The 22,207-nt window shown below is 53.2% G+C and overlaps 1 protein-coding gene across 2 annotated transcripts in view; it reads left to right on the forward strand.

Moving 5' to 3' along the window:
• Positions 1-1,125: 1,125 nt before the first annotated feature.
• The window catches only part of SEPTIN9 (septin 9), a 218,876-nt gene continuing 197,794 nt past the window's right edge, over positions 1,126-22,207 (forward strand). Inside the window, exon 1 of one of the 2 annotated variants that reach the window (XM_063656536.1) lies at positions 1,126-1,171. In XM_063656536.1, coding sequence (XP_063512606.1) covers positions 1,141-1,171 — 31 coding nt within the window. In that variant the 5' untranslated portion in view covers positions 1,126-1,140. Of the gene's footprint in view, positions 1,172-1,779; positions 1,898-22,207 lie in introns of those variants that run through there. The other variant, XM_054456109.2, reaches the window with a different exon arrangement.

Here is a 22,207-nt window from a genome sequence, read left to right on the forward strand (position 1 = left end):
GTGCTGAGTAAAATGGACAAAGCCAGCAATGCACCCATAACCCAGATTCCTGAGACACCGCTGGACTTTGGGAATCCCAGGCATTAGGCTCGGGGCAGTGTCATCATGGCGCTTGCTGGCCAAGTCAGGACACAGCCTAAGCCAGAATCTGCTGGTGCTGGTACAAGCGGTGAGTGGGCGTGTGGGTGGGGGTTGCGGTTAGGGTGTGGACATCCCAGAATCCAGGACGCTGTTCACAATTCGTCCACACTCCCTGCTCCCCTCCCTTATAGCACCTCCCTCCCGAGGCCTCCTGAGTCTCTAACCCCCAGATAAGGAAAGGGGTGGACTCAGTTGGAGTCCAGTGTCCACTCCGGTCCAGTCAGCTCTACCTGGGGTGAGGGGAAGCTCCTCTGGCCAGGCTGCTCCCTCTGCAGAGCTGTGGCTGGACAGATTACTCAAGAAAGGAAGCAGGTGGGCCGGAACGAACCCACGGTGCCACATAGGCCTCTGTTCTCATGCATATAAGTTTCCTACACTCAGGCAGGAAATGAAAATGCTTCTTGGACCCCCAAGGAGAGTAAAGGAGAGGGGAAGAGGAGGAGGATTTTTCGGGGCTGTTAATGACACTTTCAGCCTCCTGTGCATTTCTGGCAGGGCTGCAGGAGAAGGCAGTGCTGCGCCCCTACCCAGAACTAGCGAGTGCTTCCCAATTGGCCTCCCGCCTTCCTCTCGTCCTCTACGGCCTCCATCGGCAGCTGTGCAAGGGCCCTGCCCTGCCTCTGTCTCTCCACACTCGCTGATACCTCAGGCCTCCCAGGCTCCGCCACGCCCTTCCCTCTTTCGGGAACAGCTGCCTTCCATCACCTTAGCTGCCTGGCTAATTCCTGCTCATTCCTTAAAACCCTGTTTTGATTTCGCCTCAATAAAACTCTGACACCACCCTCCAGTCATAATTAGTCACTTCTTCCTCTGTACGTTGGAAACACCGCTTTATCGTGGAGACTTTAAGGATATCCAAGTAGAGAGAATTCTTCCGTGCAAGTTTTGCATCCTCTCACCACCGCGTGCGTTACCCGAGTTGTAAAGGGCGGCTCCCTGTGTCTGCCCCGCTGCACCGATACACCGAGCTGCGCACGGTGCCCAGCGCAGGGAGAACAAATGATCATCTGTCCAACGCGCCCATTTACAGGTGAGGAAACTAAGGCTCCAACTCAATCGACGCACTCTGCCCTTTTGATTACCAGAAAAGTAGCAGGACAGGTGTCCTGTCCCGCCCTACCCCGGCCCACTAAGCCGGTACCCCGGCTCCGACCCCCGGCTGTGCCCGGCGCCGCCGCCTCGCCCGGCGGGGCCGCCCGGAGCGCCTGCACCTCCGCCCGCTTCCACCTGGCCGGGCCCGCCCCGCCCGAACTCGGGACTGGGAAGTGCGGCGGCTCCCGGAACCAGCCATTGGCGCCAGCGCGGGGAGCTGGGGGTGCAGAGCTGCGGGCACGGGGGGCCACGCGGGCGGCCCCCACCCCCGGCCTGGCCTGGTCTGCGCTGCCGCGCGGGGGCGCCCCCTCCCAGGCCCGGCGCCCGCCAGCCCCGCTCCGCCAGGTGCAGCGCAGCGCCGCGCAGGGGCGGGCGGGGGCCGGGGCTCGGCGCGCACGTTCATAGGGCGGGGAGGGGGCGGGTCAGGGGCGGGAACACAGCCGGCTGGGCCAGGGTTCTGTGCGCATCTTCGGGGAGGGGCGGGGCTGGGGCGGGGCAGGGGCGGAGCCGGGTCGGTGCACTCCAGACGGCGGGCCGCCCCCTCCTCCCGCCTTCCTACTCCCGGCCCAGGATTAGCGCCCTGGGAGCGCGCGCCCCGCTGCTTCGCCGCCACAGTTTCCTGGGAGCGGCGGCCACGGCGGCACCATGAAGAAGTCTTACTCAGGTGGGCTTCGCGCCCGGGGTGGGGAGGGGTCGGTGTCCCGGGACCAGCGCTGCTCACCTGAGCGCCTGCGGCCGGGAGTGGCGAGGCGCCCCTGGAGCTCAGCGAGTCCCCGCGGCGGGCACACTGCAGGTCGAGTTCCTCCCAGGACAGGGCCGCTGTCGGGCCGCTTTCGACCTTAGCAGACCGTCCCCTGCGCTGTCTTCAGCCCTTGCTCGAGTGTCGGAGGGGCTGCCCTGGGGGACGCTCCTTCCTCTTCGCACCTTGCACCCTCGCAGGAATCGCTGACTTTCCAGGTCGGCCGGGTGCTTTGGGTCCCTGTGCGTCTGTGTGGGTGAATGGTGTCGGGGCTGGGTGGAGGGGTGTCCTTGGGTTCAGCCTCTAGGGCTGGTGATCCAGGCCGCAGCATCCTTTCTTCGGATTCTCTTCGGTTTCTCCTCTACTTAGTGGGGCACGGGACGGCCTCCAGATGGGACCGTCCAGCAGCGCCCAAACTTGGCGACTCGGGTTCATGTTTTGCGCTCAGGACGCCGCCCGCGGCTGACATCCTCACTCCACCCTAGCAGGGCCCGCCTTAAGCAGGCGGAGGGGGCCTGACTTGGGCCTCACCATGAGCCGGTTCAGGAGCCTTCATAAGAGGCTCCCGCTCTGGCACTCTGAAGTTCCATTTCACAGATGGGCACACCGAGGCCGCAAGGGCAGGTTAAGAGAAATCCAGATCTTCATTCTTTGTCTTTTCCTTTCCTTTTTTTTTTCCTTTGTGGTTTTCTCCAAAGGATCCAGGCAGGCAGGATCCTTTGTCCTCCTCAGTCCTCAAATTATAAACAGCGTCTCCTCTTCTAAATCTAGAAACCATCAGTTTAATGTCCCTCCTTTAATTCATTCGGATAGAAAGGTACCTGCCAAGGATCCATGAATTAATTTTTATTGATAGGAGAACAGAATCACGGGCCTTAGTTGGAGGTGAAGGAGCCACCGGGGCCATCCCCCTGCCTTTGGGCCATTGTCGGTTTCCTCTGGCTTTCCGTATTTAGGAACCAAAATGAGTGATAAAGAATACCTTGTCTCCAAGAGGATTACTCAGAACTTCCCCAGAAATACCCTTCTGGGTCAGTAGCTTAGAATTTCAACTTTCACCCTGTTGTTGCAAACAACATGGCCCTCTACACACCCCGAGCACAGCCCTGTCAGGAGCGTGGGTGGGTTGGTGTGCTGGTGGGCGGGAGCGGGCTTCCAGGTGGCACATGCTTGGTTTTGGCACCGGGGCTTCCTCCCCAACATGCTCCAAATACTTGAGATGGTTGTGGGGATCGCGCGGTGCACGGCCCTTTCCCGGGGATCTCTAGCCCGCCCAGGGAGGGCCCTTTGCCCTTGGTTTCTTACACTTTACCTCCCACTGGTGGGTCCAGACAGTGGGGGTGACCGGGGTCCTCCCAGGTTGTGGGTCCTGGGTTTTTTCTGCGGAGACCCTCCTGCACAGATGCCGGAAGGGCCCTGAAGCAGGCTTGGAGTCTCTGCGCCTGCTTATTGGGAGGTGGGGAGACAATCACTTGTCCGTTTCTCCTCTCTTCCACACCTACCCCATCCCTCACTGGGTTTCTTTTTTTTTTTTTTTTTTTTTAAAAAAAAGGACAGAACCTTTTGCAGTAGGTGGAAGTAGAGTTTGTGAGGTGAGCAGGAACCAACTCTTGTAAAGCAGCCTCGGTGGGTGGCTCCTTGTGTTTACCTAAAGGGGCGGGGCCCTCTGAGGATGGGGGAAGGGAGGGCTCAGACCATTTCTGGTTTGCTCCCTGCTTGGCAGTGGCCCAAGGTGTGCTGGATCACTGTGTTGCAGTTGTGTGGGGTGGGACTGGAGGGGGGCTGATGGTGGGGGTGGCCTCTTGCCCTCATTCTGAGTGTCCTGGAGCTCTCTTGGCACCAGCCCTTTTCCAGGTACGGGCACTTGCAGGAGTCAGGCTGACCCCTCAGCAGCCATGGACACCATGACATTAAGGAAAGCAGCAAAAGATGTTAAAAATCCCCCTAGGCTCTGACAATCCAAGGACAACAGGAAGGTTTTTATTTTTGCATCTAGACTGAGCGGGATTATTGCTTCTAGACCTGTATATGGGCTTCAGAATAAACAGAATGACCATAATGTTGTTCCCTGTAGACCTGGTTTGAACATTCGTGAGCCTCTGAAAAGGAGGAAGATTTTAGAAGGATGTGTTGGGGCAATCTCAAGTACCGTGGGTCTGTAGACAGTCGTCGAACACATTTTATGTGCTGGGCACACATGGCCAAGTCTGAGTGGGTACAGAAATGATAATGAGATGTAGTCCTTGCTTGCAGAGAACTTACATTCTCACCAGGAGTCAGGATGAGGGCAAGACACCAGCTCATTAACACCCTTCCCTCCTGAGCAGTTCAGCCTCCAAATACTACAGGAATGCCCTGGAGTTTTTAGGGGGAGGTGAGATTGAGCTTTTAGGGGGAGGTGAGATTGAGCTTTTAGGGGGAGGTGAGATTGAGCTGGGCCTGGAGGAAGGAGAAATCTTGAGTAGTGGAGAATAAAAAGAGACTTGGCCAGGTGCGCTTGTAGTCCCAGCTACTCAGGAGGCTGAGACAGGAGGATCGCTTGAGCCCGGGAGTTCAAGGCTGCAGCACTATGACAGCGCCTGGAAACAGACACTGCACTCCAGCCTGAGTGGCGTCATGAGACCGCATCTGTAAGAAGGTCTTTTCCAGTGGGGAAGGCAGCAAGGGCCCACATGGGGCAGCTGCAGGATCCAGGGGGACGCTGAGGACAGGTTCTCTCTGGCAGCTCCACTGCTGCTCCAGGCTTTCCCGATTGCCTCACTCGGCCTTCTAATGGGGTGGAGGTAGTGGTAGTCTACAGGCAGTGTGGTCCAGTGGTTACACTTGGAGGCTCAGAGCCGCCAGCCCCTTGGGATTAAATCTCACCAGGCTGCGCCTCTCCCTGTAGCACAAAGTTCTTACCTCATGCATCTCATTTGCCTCATTTGTTTTTTTTTTTGTGTGTGTGGTGTTTTTTAATTTTATTCATTTATTTATTTTTGAGACGGAGTCTCACTCTGTCTCCCAGGCTGGAGTGCAATGGCATGATCTCAGCTTACTGCAACCTCCGCCTCCCAGGTTCAAGTGATTCTCCTGCCTCAGCCTCCTGAGTGGCTGGGATTATAGAGCGTGCCACCACTCCCAGCTAATTTTTATATTTTTACTAGAGATGGGGTTTCACCATGTTGGTCAGGCTGATCTCGAACTCCTGACCTCGTGATCTGCCTGGCATGATTACAGGCATGAGCCACCATGCCCAGCCTGCCTCATTTGTTAAATGGGACAGTGCTATGTTGTTGTAAAGGTTAAACGAGTTCATATTTGAAAAAGCTGAGAAATGCCTGCTCTGTAACCTGTTAGCTGCTGTCGTGATCATGATTTTCATTAACAGCAGGAGGATGGAGAAGGCTGGGGTTACGCCATTGCTAGGACGTTCCAGGAGCCTCCATGATCTTCCCTTACTGTGGTGAAACATGGTGCAGGGTCTCTCCCCTAGCCCCTCAGCACTGGAGCCAGCTGCACTGTACCCCCCGGTTCTCTGGGTTCTGAGTTTTGGGACTCCCTTTGCATACTAGGTCACGTGGAACTTGCCATTATTCCCAGGCTCCCCTGGGGACTCTCTGTGTGTGGCAGTGGCAGGAGGACTTACCCGAGGCCGATGAGCCACAAAAGCAGGACTGAGGTTGCGTCACACCCCCACTGGCACCTGGGAATTACTCTGGAGATTCTTTTTTTCTTTTTTATTTTTTGAGATGGAGTCTCGCTCTGTAGCCCAGGCTGGAGTGCAGTGGCACGATCTCGGTTCACTGCAACCTCTGCCTCCCGGGTTCAAGCAATTCTCACGCCTCAGCCTCCTGAGTAGCTGGGATTACAGGCGTGTGCCACCGTGCCCAGCTAATTTTTGTATTTTTTAGTAGAGACAGGGTTTCACCTTACTGGCCAGGCTGGTCTCGAACTCCAGACGTCGGGTGATCCACCTGCCTCAGCCTCCCAAAGTGCTGGGATTACAGGCATGAGCCACCGTGCCTAGCCACTCTGGAGTTTCTCCGTGGCTTTCAGGAGATTCCTGAAGGGGCACCAGCCACGATTAAAAAGCTCTATGCTGTCGTGACTTCTGGGTCCTGGGCAGGGAGGGAGGCTGCACCCACACATGAAGCAGCTTCTGCCGTCATTCAGTGTGCTGGCTCGCCATGGTGGACAGGGCTGCACCCCCACCCAGCGCCCCGGGAGCTGACTTACGGGAAGGGCAAGGAATTGCACCCTCAGAGAACACTTCCCCAGTCAGCTAACCCGGTGACAGGCGAGCGTGGGAAGGGCACAAGCACAGGGTTTCTTCCTCTTCTCCCCCAACCCCGTCTCCGCGCCTGTTCTCGCTGCCTCTTGCCTCCTCACGTCCAAGCTTGTCTACTCTGGCACATTCAGGAGACCTGGGCTGGAGAGAAAAAGCCACCTCGTACAGTTAGTCTGTGGCTGTGTCCGACTTGTGTCCCCCGCCGAGGCCCCTCAGTTGTGAGACAGCTGGCTGAGCCTAAGTCCTGGGGCCAGCCCTCTCCTTAGTCTGTTGCAAAGGTAGGAAGGCATGCCCAGGCAGGGGCCACCTGCCCTGCCCGCTCACGCCAGACCGCAGGCACTTGCCCGTCAGATCTCCCCGGCCTGCCCAGAGGGGTTCTGATAGCTGAGGGCAATGCACCTGGCAGCGGAGCATTGCGTTTGCGACAGTCCACCTTCTTCCTGGGACCACCCCCCACAAGTGTGACCAGCTCAAGCCAGGACAGGTACAGGGGGACCTAGGATTGCCACTTAGGGGCAGTAGTCTGGAATCCAGGTTCAGGTGACATGGGAGCCAACCCTCTGCTTGGAGGTCCCAGGTGGGTGTTTGCAGAGGACATCTCACTTGAGGACCCATGGAAGGGGACACTTCCCACCCCCTACCCGGTCCTTGGGCTGCCCTCCTCTGACACTCTCCTGCCCATCCCAGGCAGCCCTGACAGCCCCATGTGACTGGGACCTAGAGGTGGCCCCTGTTTCCGCCCCAGTGTTTGTCCACAGGCAGTGTTGCGTGGACTCCGAAGTTTGCCTAAGATGGACTTGATAAGGGGAGTTCAGTACACATCAGTGCAGGCCTGGCCTGGGGGTGATGATGGCAGTTCCTGGGCAGATCCAGCTGGCTTTAGGGTAGGAGGGGCTCCAGAGAGAGGCTCCAGGTCCCTAGGGGTGTGAACCTTTGGGGTGAGGCGGGAGGTGACGCGCTGGGTTCCTGCGCCTCTGTTTGTTGGAGCTATTACCTTGGAAACGTCCCAGCTCTAGGCGGTTGCCAGGGATTTATGGGGATCAGTGGGTGCCAATCCCTGGGTGAAGCCCTTGAGGCTTGTACAGAGCACACAGCGCTGTGGCCCCGTGGCTCACTTTGCTGTGTGAAGTGGCTCAGTCTCCGGGAGAGTCCTTAGGCAGGCAGGCCTGACAGCAACTGCCAGGTCATGGTGATCTGGAATCGCTGACCACAGGGAGTCAGTCCTGGTGGGTGGAGGGACTTGGTGGGGAGCCATTGTGATGCCAGGCATGGGGATCGTGTGTCACCCAGGCCTGTGGGTGCCGAGCTTCTGTGGGAGCAGTGAAGTGCCCCCGTGGCCGATGGGCTGGTCACCCCTGCCCCTTTCCTGATGTGACAGTTGTGCCCGGGCCCCAGGAACTTTGCCAGGAGGCCTGGCATTGGCCTGCTCTACTGGAGTGGCCCTGCTGAGCTGTGAGCTGCCGGTCTCCCTGAGGTTCCTAGCCCATTTCAACTCTCTATGTGGATTTGGTCATTCATTCCAGAAGTGTCTGCCGGGCGCTGCTGAGTGCCAGGCTCTGTTTGCCTCCTCTGCTGCACCCTGGAGGCTCTGGGCACCAGCTCTGCAGGGTGGCCTGGCCTTGGGTCTCCAGGGTAGAGCACGGCACTCTCTGCTCCCAGCCCAGTTTCTCTCTGCCTTATCTCCCTGACCCCACCCTGGGCGCGGGTCCATCTGCAGCCCCTGTGAAGGGAGACATTGAGCTGTTGCTGGCAGAGGAGGGGCGGCTCCTGGGCACTGCTTGCCAATGGCCTCTCGGCAGCTCTGTGACAGCTGAGCTTTGTTCCCAGCCTAATCTGACCTGGTTCTCCAAAGCGTGACTGTTGGCAGCCTGAAAACCTCCAGGACAGGAAACAGGAGTGGCGTAGGGAATGTAAGATGATCCCAGCTTCAAGTCACTGGGCGGCCCTTAGACCCAGGCTGCCTGCTGTCTCTGGCAGGAACCCAAGTCGCTGGTCATCCTCAGAGCGGTGTTGGCCCAGGGCCTTCAGTGGCCTTTGTGTCTGGGTGAGAGGAACCCTGGATGGCCACTCTGCCCTGAGTGTGTGGGTCCCCAGAAGTGCTGGGTTAGGGGGCACAGAGGGCCAGAAAGTCCCCTTTGAAGCACTGGACTCTCTCGCTGACTCCTACCCCACCCTGGCCTGGGGTTTCAGAGAAGGGGTCCAGGTAGGAGTGTCATCTTTTCTCAATGGGGATGTGGTGTGGCTTCAGTCTCTGTCCAGGTGGCTGCATTGCTCTCTTTCTGGCTCTTCCCAGGCTGCTTAAAGGACCCATAATGAGGCCTGCGCCATGGCCAGGGCCCTCTGCTTTTCCCAGCGCTGCACCTGGGAACCAGGGGTTGGGCCCCGGAAGCCGAGGACGTCCCTGAATGCCATGCCTGGGCACCTGTCCTGGCCAGGCCAGGCGTGTTGGGGCAGTGGCTGAGATGGGAGCAGCAGCATTGCCTGCCAGGTTTGAGATGGGCCCCGGGTGAGTGTGGTTACCAGGAAGGGCTGGGCAGAGCAGGCGGGTGGGCCGCCCCTGGGGCCTTGTGCCGCAGATCAACCTGATCCGCACCCTGGGGCCGGGGTTTCCTTTCACAGCCTTCCCGTGAACTATGGCTCCTGTTTCCATCCCAAATCAGATCCCAGGAGAGGAATAATGTCCATGTAACCAAAGCCACTTGGAAGTGGGTTACATCCAACCCCTGTCATCTTCCAGCTTGTTAAGGACTTGACTAACTCAACCCAGAGGGATTTGGAGGGTTGTCTGCAAAACCCACTAATAACAGGGAACTTTAGCTCTGTAGCCACAGGATCTACAGAGGTGTTGGGCTGTCGGGTTATTGCTGGGAGGTGAGCCGGTGGCGTAGACACCATGGAGGCACCGGTAGCGGAAGAGCTGCAAGTGCACACAGAGGCCGGCATCGAGGGGTGGGGAGGAGGAGGTGGTGGATTTCTCGCCAATGTTGGCATCACGTTGCCTCCAGCATCAGAGACCCAAGGTGTGGCTGACCTCGGCTGGGGCGATGAGTCATTGGATAGCAGAGCCTTCCTGGTAGCTGGGGGTTAACGCTTTAACTGCCAGGCCTTTGTATTATGCTGCTTCTTTGTTTTGTTTTGTTTGGTTTGGTTTGGTTTGGTTTTTGAGACGGAGTCTCACTCTGTCGCCCAGGCTGGAGTGCAGTGGCTCAATCTTGGCTCACTGCAACCTCTGCCTCCTGGGTTCAAGCAATTCTCCTGCCTCAGCCTCCTGAATAGCTGGGATTACAGGCAGGCGCCACCATGCTCGGCTAATTTTTGTATTTTTAGTAGAGATGGGGTTTCACCATGTTGGCCAGGCTGGTTTCAAACTCATGACCTCAGGTGATCCACCCGCCCCGGCCTCCCAAAGTGCTGGGATTACAGGCATGAGCCACTGTGCCCAGCTTGCATTTATGCTTTTTTTTTTTTTTGAGATGGAGTTTCGCTCCAGGCTGGAGTGCAAAGGTGTGATCTCAGCTCACTGCAACCTCCACCTCCCGGGTTCAAGCGATTCTCTTGCCTCAGCCTCCCAAGTAGCTGGGATTACAGGCCTGCATCACCATGCCCGGCTAATTTTGTATTTTTAGTACAGATGGGGCGTCCCCATGTTGGTCAGGCTGGTCTCGAAGTCCTGACCTCAGGTGTCCCGACCTCAGGTGATCCGCCCGCCTTGGCCTCCCAAAGTGCTGGAATTACAGGCGTGAGCCACCGCACCCGGCCTATGCTTTTTATTATTATTATTTAATTTTTTAAGGAAAGCAATCTAAACTATACTCTGTATCTCTTCTTTCTCTTTTGCTTTTTGTTGTCAGTTTTCTGTATTACTTATTGCCAAATGATGTGAACAGGAAATTGAAAGGAAAACTTCAAAAATCCTTGGCTGTAGCATTTCTTCTGTGTTCCATTCAGTGCTTGTCTCCACAGGAACATGACATAGGATTTGATTTAATTATGAAGGGCATATATTTTCAGAGTTTTATACTCCCTATAGAATGAATGTTGAATTCTGTTCTTTTCACTTGAAATTAGATCTCAGGCATGGATTTCATGATTATCACTATAACGGCTCTTCAGAGTGGACATTGCATCATGTAGGGAACCACCCTCTCCCCAACTGCTGGTGTGGATGCTTTCCTTGATGGTGTGGGTCTGGGCCCCTGAAGGGTGGTGTCCTGAGTAAAGATGTTATAGTAGCCATGCTTATAGCTTTGGGCCCGGGGCTACATGGAGACTGGCTTCAACCCTAGAGCTTGCTGTCTTAAAATAAATTCTTTTTTTTTTTTTTTTTTTTTTTTTTGAGATGGAGTCTTGCTCTGTCGCCCAGCTGGAGTGCAGTGGCACGATCTCCACTCACTGCAAGCTCCGCCTCCCGGGTTCACACCATTTTCCTGCCTCAGCATCCCTCGTAGCTGGGACTACAGGCACCCGCCACCATGCCCGGCTAATTTTTTGTATTTTTTTAGTAGAGACGGGGTTTCACCGTGTTAGCCAGGATGGTCTCAATCTTCTGACCTTGTGATCCACCTGCCTCGGCCTCCCAAAGTGCTGGGATAAAATAAAATCTTAGGGCCGGGCGTGGTGGCTTACGCCTGTAATCCCAGCACTTTGGGAGGCTGAGGTGGGCGGATCACGAGGTCAGAAGATCGAGACCACGGTGAAACCCCGTCTCTACTAAAAACACAAAAAATTAGCTAGGTGCAGTGGCGGGCGCCTGTAGTCCCAGCTACTCGGGAGGTTGAGGCAGGAGAATGGCGTGAACCTGGGAGGCGTAGCTTGCAGTGAGCCGAGATCGCGCCACTGCACTGTAGCCTGGGCAACAGAGCGAGACTCTGTCTCAAAAATAAATAAATAAATAAATAAATTCTTATACCCACTTGCATTATTTATTATTATTATTATTAAACAGGGTCTTGCTGTGTTGCCCAGATTGGAGTGCAGTGGCGTGATCATGACCTCCCAGTCTTGACCTCTCAGTTTCAATTGATCTTCCCTTCTCAGCCTCCTGAGTAGCTGGGTCTACAGGTGTGCACTGCATGCCTGGCTAATTTTTTTTTTTTTTGAGACAGAGTCTCGCTCTGTTGCCCAGGCTGGAGTGCTGTGGTGCAGTCTCAGCTCACTGCAACCTCCACCTCCTGGATTCAAGCAATTCTCCTGCCTCAGCCTCCTGAGTAGCTGGAATTACAGGCATGTGCCACCATGCCTGGCTAATTTTTGTATTTTTAGTAGGGACGAGGTTTCACCATGTTGGTCAGGCTGGTCTCAAACTCCTGACCTCGTGATCCACCTGCCTCGGCCTCCCAAAGTGCTGGGATTACAGGCGTGAGCCACCACACCCGGCCATGCCTGGCTAATTTTTAAAAAATTTTTGTAGCAGCCGGGCGCGGTGGCTCATGCCTGTAATCCTAACACTTTGGGAGGCTAAGGAGGTCGGGAGTTCAAGACCAGCCTGACCAACATGGAGAAGCCCTGTCTCTACTAAAACTACAAAATTAGCCGGGCGTGGTGGCACATGCCTGTAATCCCAGCTACTCAGGTGGCTGAAGCAGGAGAATTGCTTGAATCTAGGAGGTGGGGGTTGCAGTGAGCCGAGATTGTGCCATTGTACTCCAGCCTGGGCAACGAGAGTGAAACTCTGTCTCAAAAATTTTTTTTTTTGTTTTTGAAGCGACAGGGTCTTGCTTTGTTGTTGCCTAGGCTGGTACTGAATTTCCAGCCTCAAGCAATCCTCCTGCCTCAGCCTCCCAAAGCGCTGGGAGTACAGGCGTGAGTCACTGTGCCTGGCCTCCACTTGCTTTGGCTACCTTTCTTTGTCTTAGGTAACCATACATTTCTCCAGGTAATTAAGAAAAGATTGCGCATGAAGAGTCCCTTTTCTGGTATTTCTGGGATTGCCCCCAAAACCAGACAAGTGTTCCTACCTCAACATTTTACTAAGAGTTTAATGAACAGAATGCCGTTTGCCCTCAGTCTGCTGGTCCACCTGCGAAGGCCCAGGGCTTCTTTGTTTGAAAAGTCATCCCCTTGTTGAGGTCTTTGATCCCTTTTCACCACTGGCAGTCATGCCGGGGGCTCCACAGGGCCACCCCTTTTCCCTTCTCTTCCTCGGGCCCTCAAGACGCATCTGTACCCCCGGAAATGTCTCTTTGTTTTCTTGGGCCACCTCTCCTGGCCGTCACTCACCCTGCTGGCTCGTTACTTGTGCAGCAGTTTCTTCTGGAACCCTCAGGCTCCTGCCACCTACCCTCTGCAATCCCCGTTTTGTTCCTCTTGCCTCAGTCTTCCTCCCCATCACCCCTCTACCTGTTGTTCCCCATCTCTGTCTATGGCACATCCCTGTGTTATACACTGATGGCTGGATAAAGATTGAGTGAAACGCGTCTATCCCTTTGGTGACTGGGGTGCCCATTAATCAGAAGGGATCCAAGGCTGGCATAGCCTTTTCCCGCATCCTGGGGTATCGTCCTGTGGCTCTTCCTTGTTGGACTCTGCAGTTTTTATTGTTTTTATTTTTTATTTTTTGAGATGGAGTTTCGCTGTGTCGCCCAGGCTGGAGTGCAGTGGTGCGATCCTGGCTCACTGCAACCTCCGCCTCCCGGGTTCAACCAATTCTCCTGCTTCAGCCTCCCGAGTCGCTGGGACTACAGGCGCCCACCACCACGCCCGGCCAATTTTTGTATTTTTAGTAGAGACGGGGTTTCCCTATGTTGGCTGGGCTGGTCTCAAACTCTTGACCTCAGGTGATAGGCTTGCGTCGGCCTCCCAAAGTGCTGAGATTACAGGCATGAGCCACCAGGCCCGGCCGTTGAGATTACTGGCATAAGCCACCAGGCCCAGCCGTAGTTGGCAGTTTTTGACCACTAGTCTCTCTCCACGTGATCGGTGATCTATCTTCCCCTTGGCACCCTGGCCCTGCCCTGTTCATCTGCTCACCTTTCTCATGCATATGGTTTGTTCATGGGGTATGTAATGGGGTCTAACCAGGAAATGGAAACCGCTTGAGCATTTATTTATTTATTTATTTTTCCCAAGACAAGGTCTCACTCTGTCACGCAGACTGAAGTGCAGTGGTGTGATCACAGCTCACTGCAGCCTTGAACTCCTGGGCTCAGGCGATCCTCCCTTCTCAGCCTCCCAAGTAGCTCGGACTATAGGTGCACACTATATGCCTGCCTAATTTTTTTATTTTTGTAGAGACAGGGTCTTGCTTTGTTGCCCAGGCTGGTCCTGAACTCCCAACCTCAAGCGATCCTCCTGCCTCGGCCTCCCAAAGTACTGGAGCTATAGGCATGTGCCATCACGCCTTGCTAATTTTTGTATTTTTTTTTTTTTTTTGTAAAGACATGGTCTTACTATGTTGCCCAGGTTGGTCTTGTACTTGTGGGTTTGTGTGATCCTCCTGCCTGGGCCTCCCAAAGTGCTGGGATTACAGGCGGGAGCCACAGTGCCTGGTCCACTTGAGCATTTAGAACAGAAGGACTTAAAGGTGGGGAACTTGTTACACAGATGATCGGAGAGGTGAAGGCCAGACAGGGAACAGAGAGGCAATCAGCAGGAAATCTAAGTTGTGTGGGCTAATACAGCCCTCTAAAGGTATGGATGCAATGATTTATTTAGAATGAGGAAATAGATAACAAAAAATTATAAATTATAAGCAGCTGTTAAATATCACAAACATCACTACATGCAGAAGAGTACCAGTCAACTACCAGTCATATCTCCAAAGTTCTATTTCTCCCATATTTTTGGCATTACTTCTTCAATATGATGACTTTGTAATATCGTTTTCTATTTCGAGAATAGAAAACTGATCAGGCTGGACACAGTGGCTTGTGCCTGTAATCGCAGCACTTTGGGAGGCCAAGGCAGGTGGATCACTTGAGGCCAGGAGTTCAAGACCGGTCCGGGCAGCATGGTGAAACCCCGTCTCTACTAAAAATACAAAAATTACCAGGGCATGGTGGCATACACCTGTAGTCCCAGTTACTTAGGGGGCTGAGGTGGGAGGATTGCTTGAGCCCAGGAGGTCGAGGCTGCAGTGAGCCGTGATCATGCCACTGCACTCCAGCCTGGGTGAAAGAGTGAGACCCTGTCTCAAAAAAAAAAATTGGCTGGGCGTGGTGGCTCATGCCTGTAATTCCAGCACTGTGGGAGTTTGAGATGGGCGGATCACTTGAGGTCAGGAGTTTGAGACCAGCCTGGTCAACATGGTGAAACCCCATCTCTACCAAAAATATAAAAAATTAGCCAGGTGTGATGGCGCATGCCTGTAATCCCAGCTACTTGGGAGGCTGAGGCAGGAGAACGGCTTGAACCCGGGAGACAGAGGTTGCAGTGGGCCAAGATCGTGCCGCTGCACTCCAGCCTGGGCAACAGAGTGAAACTCCATCTCAAAAATAAATAAATAAATAAAGCGAATGAATCTCCTTAGTTGATCAAATTTTGTTTTTATTTTTGGTAGTTGGGATGTATACAAAAGTGGTGGTCAACATGGAGTTGGTGGTGCTGCTACAATTGTTTTGTTCGAGAAACACAGGAATTCTGGTAAATCCTGTTTTTTTTTTTTTTTTAAATGTGATTCCCATCAAGAAAGAAGTAGGAAAGTGGGGGATATTTCTAACTGCGTATGAGGCATTTGTGCATGTATTTCTGACCAGAGAGACTTTTCTGTTTTGACTCCACATTGAAGGAACTGAATCCTTTGCTTACAACTTCACCTCTGGTGATGGGAGTAATTTTCCCCAGATTTGCTTCTGGACCCGTGCATTTCAAATCTTGCTTCTCTCCACTGCGCACATTTTTCCGGCGCCAGGCACCACAGGATGTGTTCGTGTCTTGTGATTTTTGATTCTGCGCGGTAGGTGGAATTGGAACGGTGAGCGGAGCGAGTATTCCTGGAATCCATTTCCGCACCGGGGTAGTGAGCAGTAACTGAACTATACATGGAAATAAATGGGAACTACATAAATATAACCCGACCAAAGCCAAACTAAATATCTTTCCAGTTCAACTTCTCCTTAGCAGGAGCCCCCACGTGGCAGCAAGCCTCCGTTTCCACCTCACACAAGAGAAAATGTGACGGGCAGGAACTCAAGACTGGAAATGAACGGGGATGTTAATTGATTGTAGGGAAAATATTTTCCATTTTGTAAATTTTACAAAAAATGTTTGACCCCGTGGACATGTGGTTAGGGCCCTTCTCAGTGCCTTGAGAGGGATCCATGCAGGTAGAGGGAGGGTTCTTAGCATTGTGGGGGTGACCTGGAGATTGGCAGCAGGGTGCCACCACCACCCCTAGGTTGGGACGAGAGGGAGGAAGTCCTGTGACCAGAGTCCAGGGGCCAGAGTCACCTGCTGGGAGCCCAAACAAAGGTGGGACTCTGGCAGGAGCTGGAACTACACAAAGGACCAACTCTCCTGCTGGAGAAGCCGTCTGAGGCAGAGGAGGTGGAGAGCTCCCGCGCCCTCCCCTGCTCCCACCTCCCGCGCCCTCCCAAGCCTCTCGTTGGTTGAACCCAGCCCAAAGCCAGCAGGCCTGGGGACCTGGACACCTGAGCCAGCAGAGGTCCTTTCTCCCACACAAAGGAGGGCACGAGAAGTGGGAGGCACGGAGGGGGATCAGGCCAGGACCCACACAGGATGTGCAAACAGGAGCTCCCCTCTCTTCCCACCCCAAATGGCATCTGCAGCCGGCCTCACTTCCCTGCTGTTAGACAGGAAGAGGAACCTTGTTCCCGGCACCAGCTGCCCCCACCACCCCCACCCCACGGACGCCCCTTTCCTCTCTAGCCTTTGCTTGCAATCACTGGCGATGCTGATGGACCACATCTTCTGGGGAGTTTGGTCATGAACATGGTTTCCTATTTGTTATGGACTGAACTGAGCCCTCCCCCTTGAATTCCTGCATTGAAGCCCTAACTCCCAATACAGCTGTAATTGAAGACAGGGCTTTTAGGGAGGTAATTAAGGTTAAATGAAGTCATAGGGCAGGACCCTAATCTAATAGGATTGGTGTCCTTATAAGAAGAGGGAGAGACACCAGAGATCTCTCTTCCCCCCGACTTGTAAACAGAGGAAAAATGACCAGAGGACACAGCAGGGAGGTGGCTACAAGCTAGGAAGAGAGGCCTCGCTGGGAACCAACCCTGACGGCACCTTGAGCTGGGACTTTGGGCCTCTCAAACTGAGAAATACATTTCTGTTGTTTAAGTCACTCCCTCCATGGTAATCTGGATGGCAGCCCGAGCTGACCAAGGCACCATCTGCATCAGCCAGGGCTCTCCAGGGAGACAGCCAATAGGAGATGGATGGATGGAAGGATAGCTAGATAGACAAGGAGACAGATAGAGAGATAGAGACAGACAGACACAGACAGGCAGACAGACAGGCAGACAAATGGCTAGATAGACAAGCAGACAGAGAGATAGAGACAGACAGACACATACGGGCAAAGAGACAGATAGACAAATGGATGGATAGATGATAGATAGCCAGGCAGGCAGATAGATAGACATAGACAGGCAGACAGACAGACAGATGATAGGCGGGGTGCAGTGACTCTTACCTGTAATCCCAGCACATTGGGAGGCTGAGGCTGGTGGATCACTTGAGACCAGGAGTTTGAGACCAGCCTGGCTAACATGGTGAAACCCCATCTCTACTAAAAATACAAAAGTTAGCTGGGCGTGGTGGTGCGTGTCTGTAATCCCAGCTACTTGGGAGGCTGAGGCACGAGAATCACTTGAAGCTGGGAGGTGGAGGTTGCAGTGGGCTGAGATCACGCCACTGCACTCCAGCCTAGGCGACAAAGTGAGACTCCATCTCAAAAAGAAGAAAAAGATAGATAGATGAATGGATAGATAGCTAGATAGATGACAGACGGATGATAGGTAGATAGATAATTGATAAATAGATATAAATGACAGATGGACAGGCAGACAGATAGATACATTGATTAGATAGATGATAGATGGATAGACGGAAGATAGATGATGGATGGGTGGGTAGATAGAAAGATAGATAGATAGATAGGAAGGAATTTATTAGGGGAATTGGCTCATACCATTGTGGAGGCCAAGATGTACCACAGAAGGCCTTCTGCAAGCTGGAGACCCAGGAAAGCAAGTATCGTGGCTCAGTCCAAGTTTGCAGTTCTCAGGACTGGGAAGCTGTTGGTGTAACTCTTAGTTCAAGGCCAAAGGTTTTAGAGCCTGGGGGACTGCTGGAGAACTGGGAGTTCTAAGTCTAAGGGCAGGAGAGGAAGGCATCCCAGCTCCAGGAGAAAAAGAGGGAATTCACCTTTTCTCTGCCTTTTTGTTGTCTGGCAATGGAATGGTGTCATCCATATTGAGGGAGGATCTTTACCACTCAGCCCACCAACTCACATGCCCATCTCCTCCAGAAACACCCTCACAGACACACCCAGAAGCAATGCGTTACCAGCCATCCCTTAATCCAGTCAAACTGACACCTGCCGTCGGCCACCACACAGGCTCAGCAGAATGGTGGTTGCATGGTGATGGTCTCCATCCCGTCTAGAGAAGTTGAAGATGAACTGTTGGCACAAGCCATCGTTCAGGCTCCTTCCATACATTCTTTTAAAAATGTATTCATTGAGCACCTGCTGTATGCCAGGTGCTGTGACAAGCACTGGGGTACAGTAGTGAGCAAACAAGGACTCCTGTTTCTTGGAGTTTACATGCAGTAGAAGGAAACAGAATCAATGAATTCATCAGTTCCAGAAAACTATCAAAATAGGACTAAGAGCTATGGCGAGAATTAAGATAAGGTGATTGCATAGAAAGTGACTGATGGCTGCTTTGGAATGAGTGGTGACGGGTCACAGAGGTGATGACAGCTGAGTTGAGATTGGGAAGACAGGAAGGAGCCAGCAATGCAAGGACTAGGCTGGGAGCAAGCTTGGTGTATTCCAGGAACAGCAAGGAGGCCAGAGGGGCTGCAGTGGAGCAGGGGAGGAGGAGGAGGGAGACGCAGGTCAAAGAGGAGCCTGGGGCCAGATGGAGGACCCTCCCTCCAAAGCTCAGTCATTTCCTCCTTAAAGGAGAATGTGTTACTTCCAAAAGTCACACATGCCAGCACAATGTCTGGCTCATGATATGCCTTCAGTAGGCAGTGAGCATGGCTGCTCTTGTTATTACTACATTATAATTACTGGGAATAATGGAGTCACCAGGCTTTGCGTTTACAGCAACATGAGGGTGTCAGCAAGCTTCCCCAGGGAACCCACCTCCCCTCACTAAGTTCATAAGAGCCTGACAAACAGGTCAATGTAGTGAGAGCTACAGCTGCCCAGTGTACTGGACTCTTTAGCCACGGGCCAGGACACTTTCATCTCAGCAGAAACCTCTAAGGGGACTGGGGAGTGTGCTGTGGATGTTTCTGGCTTACTCAGACCTCCTGGGGAGCCTTCCCCACCACAGCTGCTGCAGAGACCTCAGCTGCAGTGATGAGCTGTGCCTCAGCCTTGTTTATGGGAAAACCCTACATGGGAGATGGGACGGTTTCCTGTTGGTTCTCTCAGTCTCAGGCTACTTTCACAAGTGCAGAGATTCTCACCTGTGTGTGTGAATGGGGCTCAGGATGCCCCAAGGGTATGTGGAGATGGGGGTCAGCTGTCTTCTCTAATGCCTCTGAACCTCCTCCCCCTGCCTTTCTGCATCTCGTTGCTTCCCAGCCTCTTTCACTTTGGGTGCTTTGGAACAACATGCAATCCAATACACAGGCTGACTTTATTATTTTATTTTGTTTTATTTTATTTTATTTTGGAGACAAAGTCTCTGTCACTCAGCCTGGAGTGCAGTGGTGCAATTGCAACTCACTGCAGCCTTGAACTTCTGGGCTCAAGTGATCCTCTTGCCTCAGCCTCTCAAAGTGCTGGGATTACAGGCATGAGCTGCTGTGCCTGGCCTAGGCTGGCTTTAAAAGCTCCTCACTCTCTCTGCATCCTGATGATACCTACCTCCTGGAGCAGGCTCCCAGCCATTGGCTTCTGACACTTTGTAGCTATTGTTGGCCAGTCGTGGCATGTGAAGCTGAGGCTCAAGAGAAGGGCAGTCCTGTCCAAGGCCACACGGCTCAGTGCTAACACTCAGACCTCAGTGTTTTTATCTCCCTCCTGGTGGCTTCCACCCTTAGTGCATCTCTGGAGGCCCAAGGGAGCTAAAGGCCAGGCTTTGGTCAGCTAAGAATTTAAAAAAGCTGTCTCTGTGCTCCTCTGTCAATCCATCACTCCATTATCTCCCCCGACAATGAATTCAGTTTGAATTTCAGATAAACAAGGATTAATTTTTAGTATAAGCATATCCCACAACACATTTGGGATATACTTATGCCTGAAAATGATTCGTTGTTTGCTGGCCTTAGTAGCTCATGCCTACAATCCCAGTGCTTTGGAAGGCTACAGTTGGACAATTGCTTGAGTCCAGGAGTTCAAGGTTACAGTGAGCCATGATCATGCCACTGAGCTCCAGCTTGGGTGAAACAGCAAGATCCTTTATCTCTTAAAAAAAAATTGTTGATTGTTTATCTGAAATCCAGGTTTAACTGAGCATCCTGTATTTTATATGAGAACCCTATATGGGTGAGACCCAGAGTCCCAATGCCCATGGGTGAGCCTTTGCAGGGAGGCTCTGTGGGTCCTTGGCTGGCACTGATGCCCTGTGATGAGCAGGGCCATCTGGTGAGGTGGACACCTGCTGCCTGTGCAGGCAGAGCAAGGCCCTGGGCCGGCATGAGCTGATCTCACCTTCCCCAACCTGGAAGCCAGATACTATTGGCAGCTTGCCGTCAAGAGAGGGGCTGGTCACCAAGAGAGGGGCCGCCTCCACGGGCCTTCTTTGGCTTTTGGCTCTCCCCCTAACCCTCCTCCTACCCCAAACGAAGCCAAGGGCACCGCACCAGAACCAGCATGCTGCCTCCTTTGGTTGGCATTTTGTAGTTGGGTAGACTGTTTCCTTCTCACAGGAGCTGGTGGGTGCCCCTTCCACTTCACAGGGAGGATGGCTGAGACCCCTGACCTTGACACAGGGTGCTGTTCTTTTTTTTTTTTTTTTTTTTTTTTGAGACAGAGTCTTGCTCTTTTCACCCAGGTTGGAGTGCAGTGGCATGATCTGGGCTCACTGCAGCCTCTACTTCCTGGGTTCTAGCAATTCTTCGGCCTCAGCCTCCTGAGTAGCTGAGATTACAGGCGTGCACCACCACTGAGAACAATGCCTTCTGCAGTGTTTATTCTCCTGTAGGAGCAAGTTCCCAAGGCAAGGAGGTTGCTCCCCTCATGGATGAATAAACTGACTTTGATCCACAGCCCCAGGTGTCAGCCTTGAGGGTGGGGAAAGGTTGTTCTATGTCCAGGGAGGGGATGGGGGCAAGGCCAGGAGGGCCTGGTGCCCAGTGTACCTCTTCAGGACACAATTCCAGGTAGCAGAGGCCAAGGATAGAGGGGAGGAGAAGAGGGAAGTGGCCATTATCTCCTTATCTCAGCTTCCTTTGGAGATAAGCTTGAGTATTTTAGTTGTCCTCTAAGTCTGGAGATAAGTCTGGAATTTAAACCTTTGACTTTGATCCAGCCCTTCACAGCTCCTGTGAGCAAACTGAGCCTCAGAAAAAGGGGGTGAAGCCTGTGCATCCTGGACGCTCCCACCCCAGGCTCAAACCACCCCCACCCCAGGATCAAAGTACCCCCATCCCAGGCTCTATGCGCCCCCATCCCAGGCTCAAACCTCCCCTACCCCAGGCTCAAACCGCCCCCACCCCAGGCTCAAAGTGGGAAGGAGCCACAGGGAAACAAACGGGGGAGGCAGGGATGACCCGGATGAGGGTCTCCACGACTCACCTTTCCCCAGGGGCTATCTCAAGAGCTTTTTAAACTTTTATTATTTTTTAATAGAGATGGGGTCTCGCTGTGTTGGTCAGGCTGATCTCCAACTCCTAGCCTCAAGCCATCCTCCCACCTCAGCCTCCCAAAGTGCTGAGGTTACAGGCGTGAGCCACTGCACCTGGCCTTTCAGGAGTTTCAAGAAAAAAAAATGGGAATAGATTTGTTTGTTTTGTGTGTGTGTGTGTGTTTTGTTTTTTGAGAAAGAGTTTCGCTCTGTCGCTCAGGCTGGAGTGCAATGGCACGATCTCGGCTCACTGCAACCTCCGCCTCCTGGGCTCAAGTGCTTCTTCTGCCTCAGCTTCCTGAGTAGCTGGGATTACAAACATGCAGGCTGATTTTGTATTTTCATTAGAGACTGGGTTTCACCATGTTGGTCAGGCTGGTCTCGAACTCCAGACCTCAGATGATTTGCCTGCCTCGGCCTCTCAAAGTGCTGGGATTACAGGCCTGAGCCACCGTGCTCGGCCAGGAATAGATTCTTTTCTGTAGATGACTTCTGTCGTTATTGAAAATGGATGTTTATGCACAATTGAATTGTCATAACGCCTCATTCTAAAAAGCTCCTTTTTGAGAAAATGTGACTTTTGATAGAGGAGAGACTGTCCGGGCCTCATTCATTGTCAGCACAAAGGCAGAGCAGGGGTGTGGTGGTGTCACCCTCCTCTGAGACAGCCCCATCCCTGCTCTGCCCAGGGGTTCAGAAGTCTGGTCTATTTGAGCCCCCAGAGGGATTTGGAGTAGCTGTCTTACCTCACAGGTGGGGTCTGTAAGGATCTGAAATGACCTTTGAGAAGGCGGGTGTGTTGGGTGCATTTCAATCATTAAAGTAACAACAATGATACATCAAATAGGGTCTGCTCAGATTCTGAGTGCCTGTTTAAACATTTCCACCTTGTGACTTACCAGATTCTAGCATAAAAACCCAGGTAAAAGAAAAAATAGCTGGGCGTGGTGGCTCGTGCCTGTAATCCCAGCGTGAGGCCAAGGCAGGAGGATTGCTTGAGACCAGGAGTTTGAGACCAGCCTGGGCCAC

This window comes from Pongo pygmaeus, chromosome 19, assembly GCF_028885625.2.
Source record: "Pongo pygmaeus isolate AG05252 chromosome 19, NHGRI_mPonPyg2-v2.0_pri, whole genome shotgun sequence".
In the NCBI taxonomy this organism is placed as follows: Eukaryota; Metazoa; Chordata; class Mammalia; order Primates; family Hominidae; genus Pongo; species Pongo pygmaeus.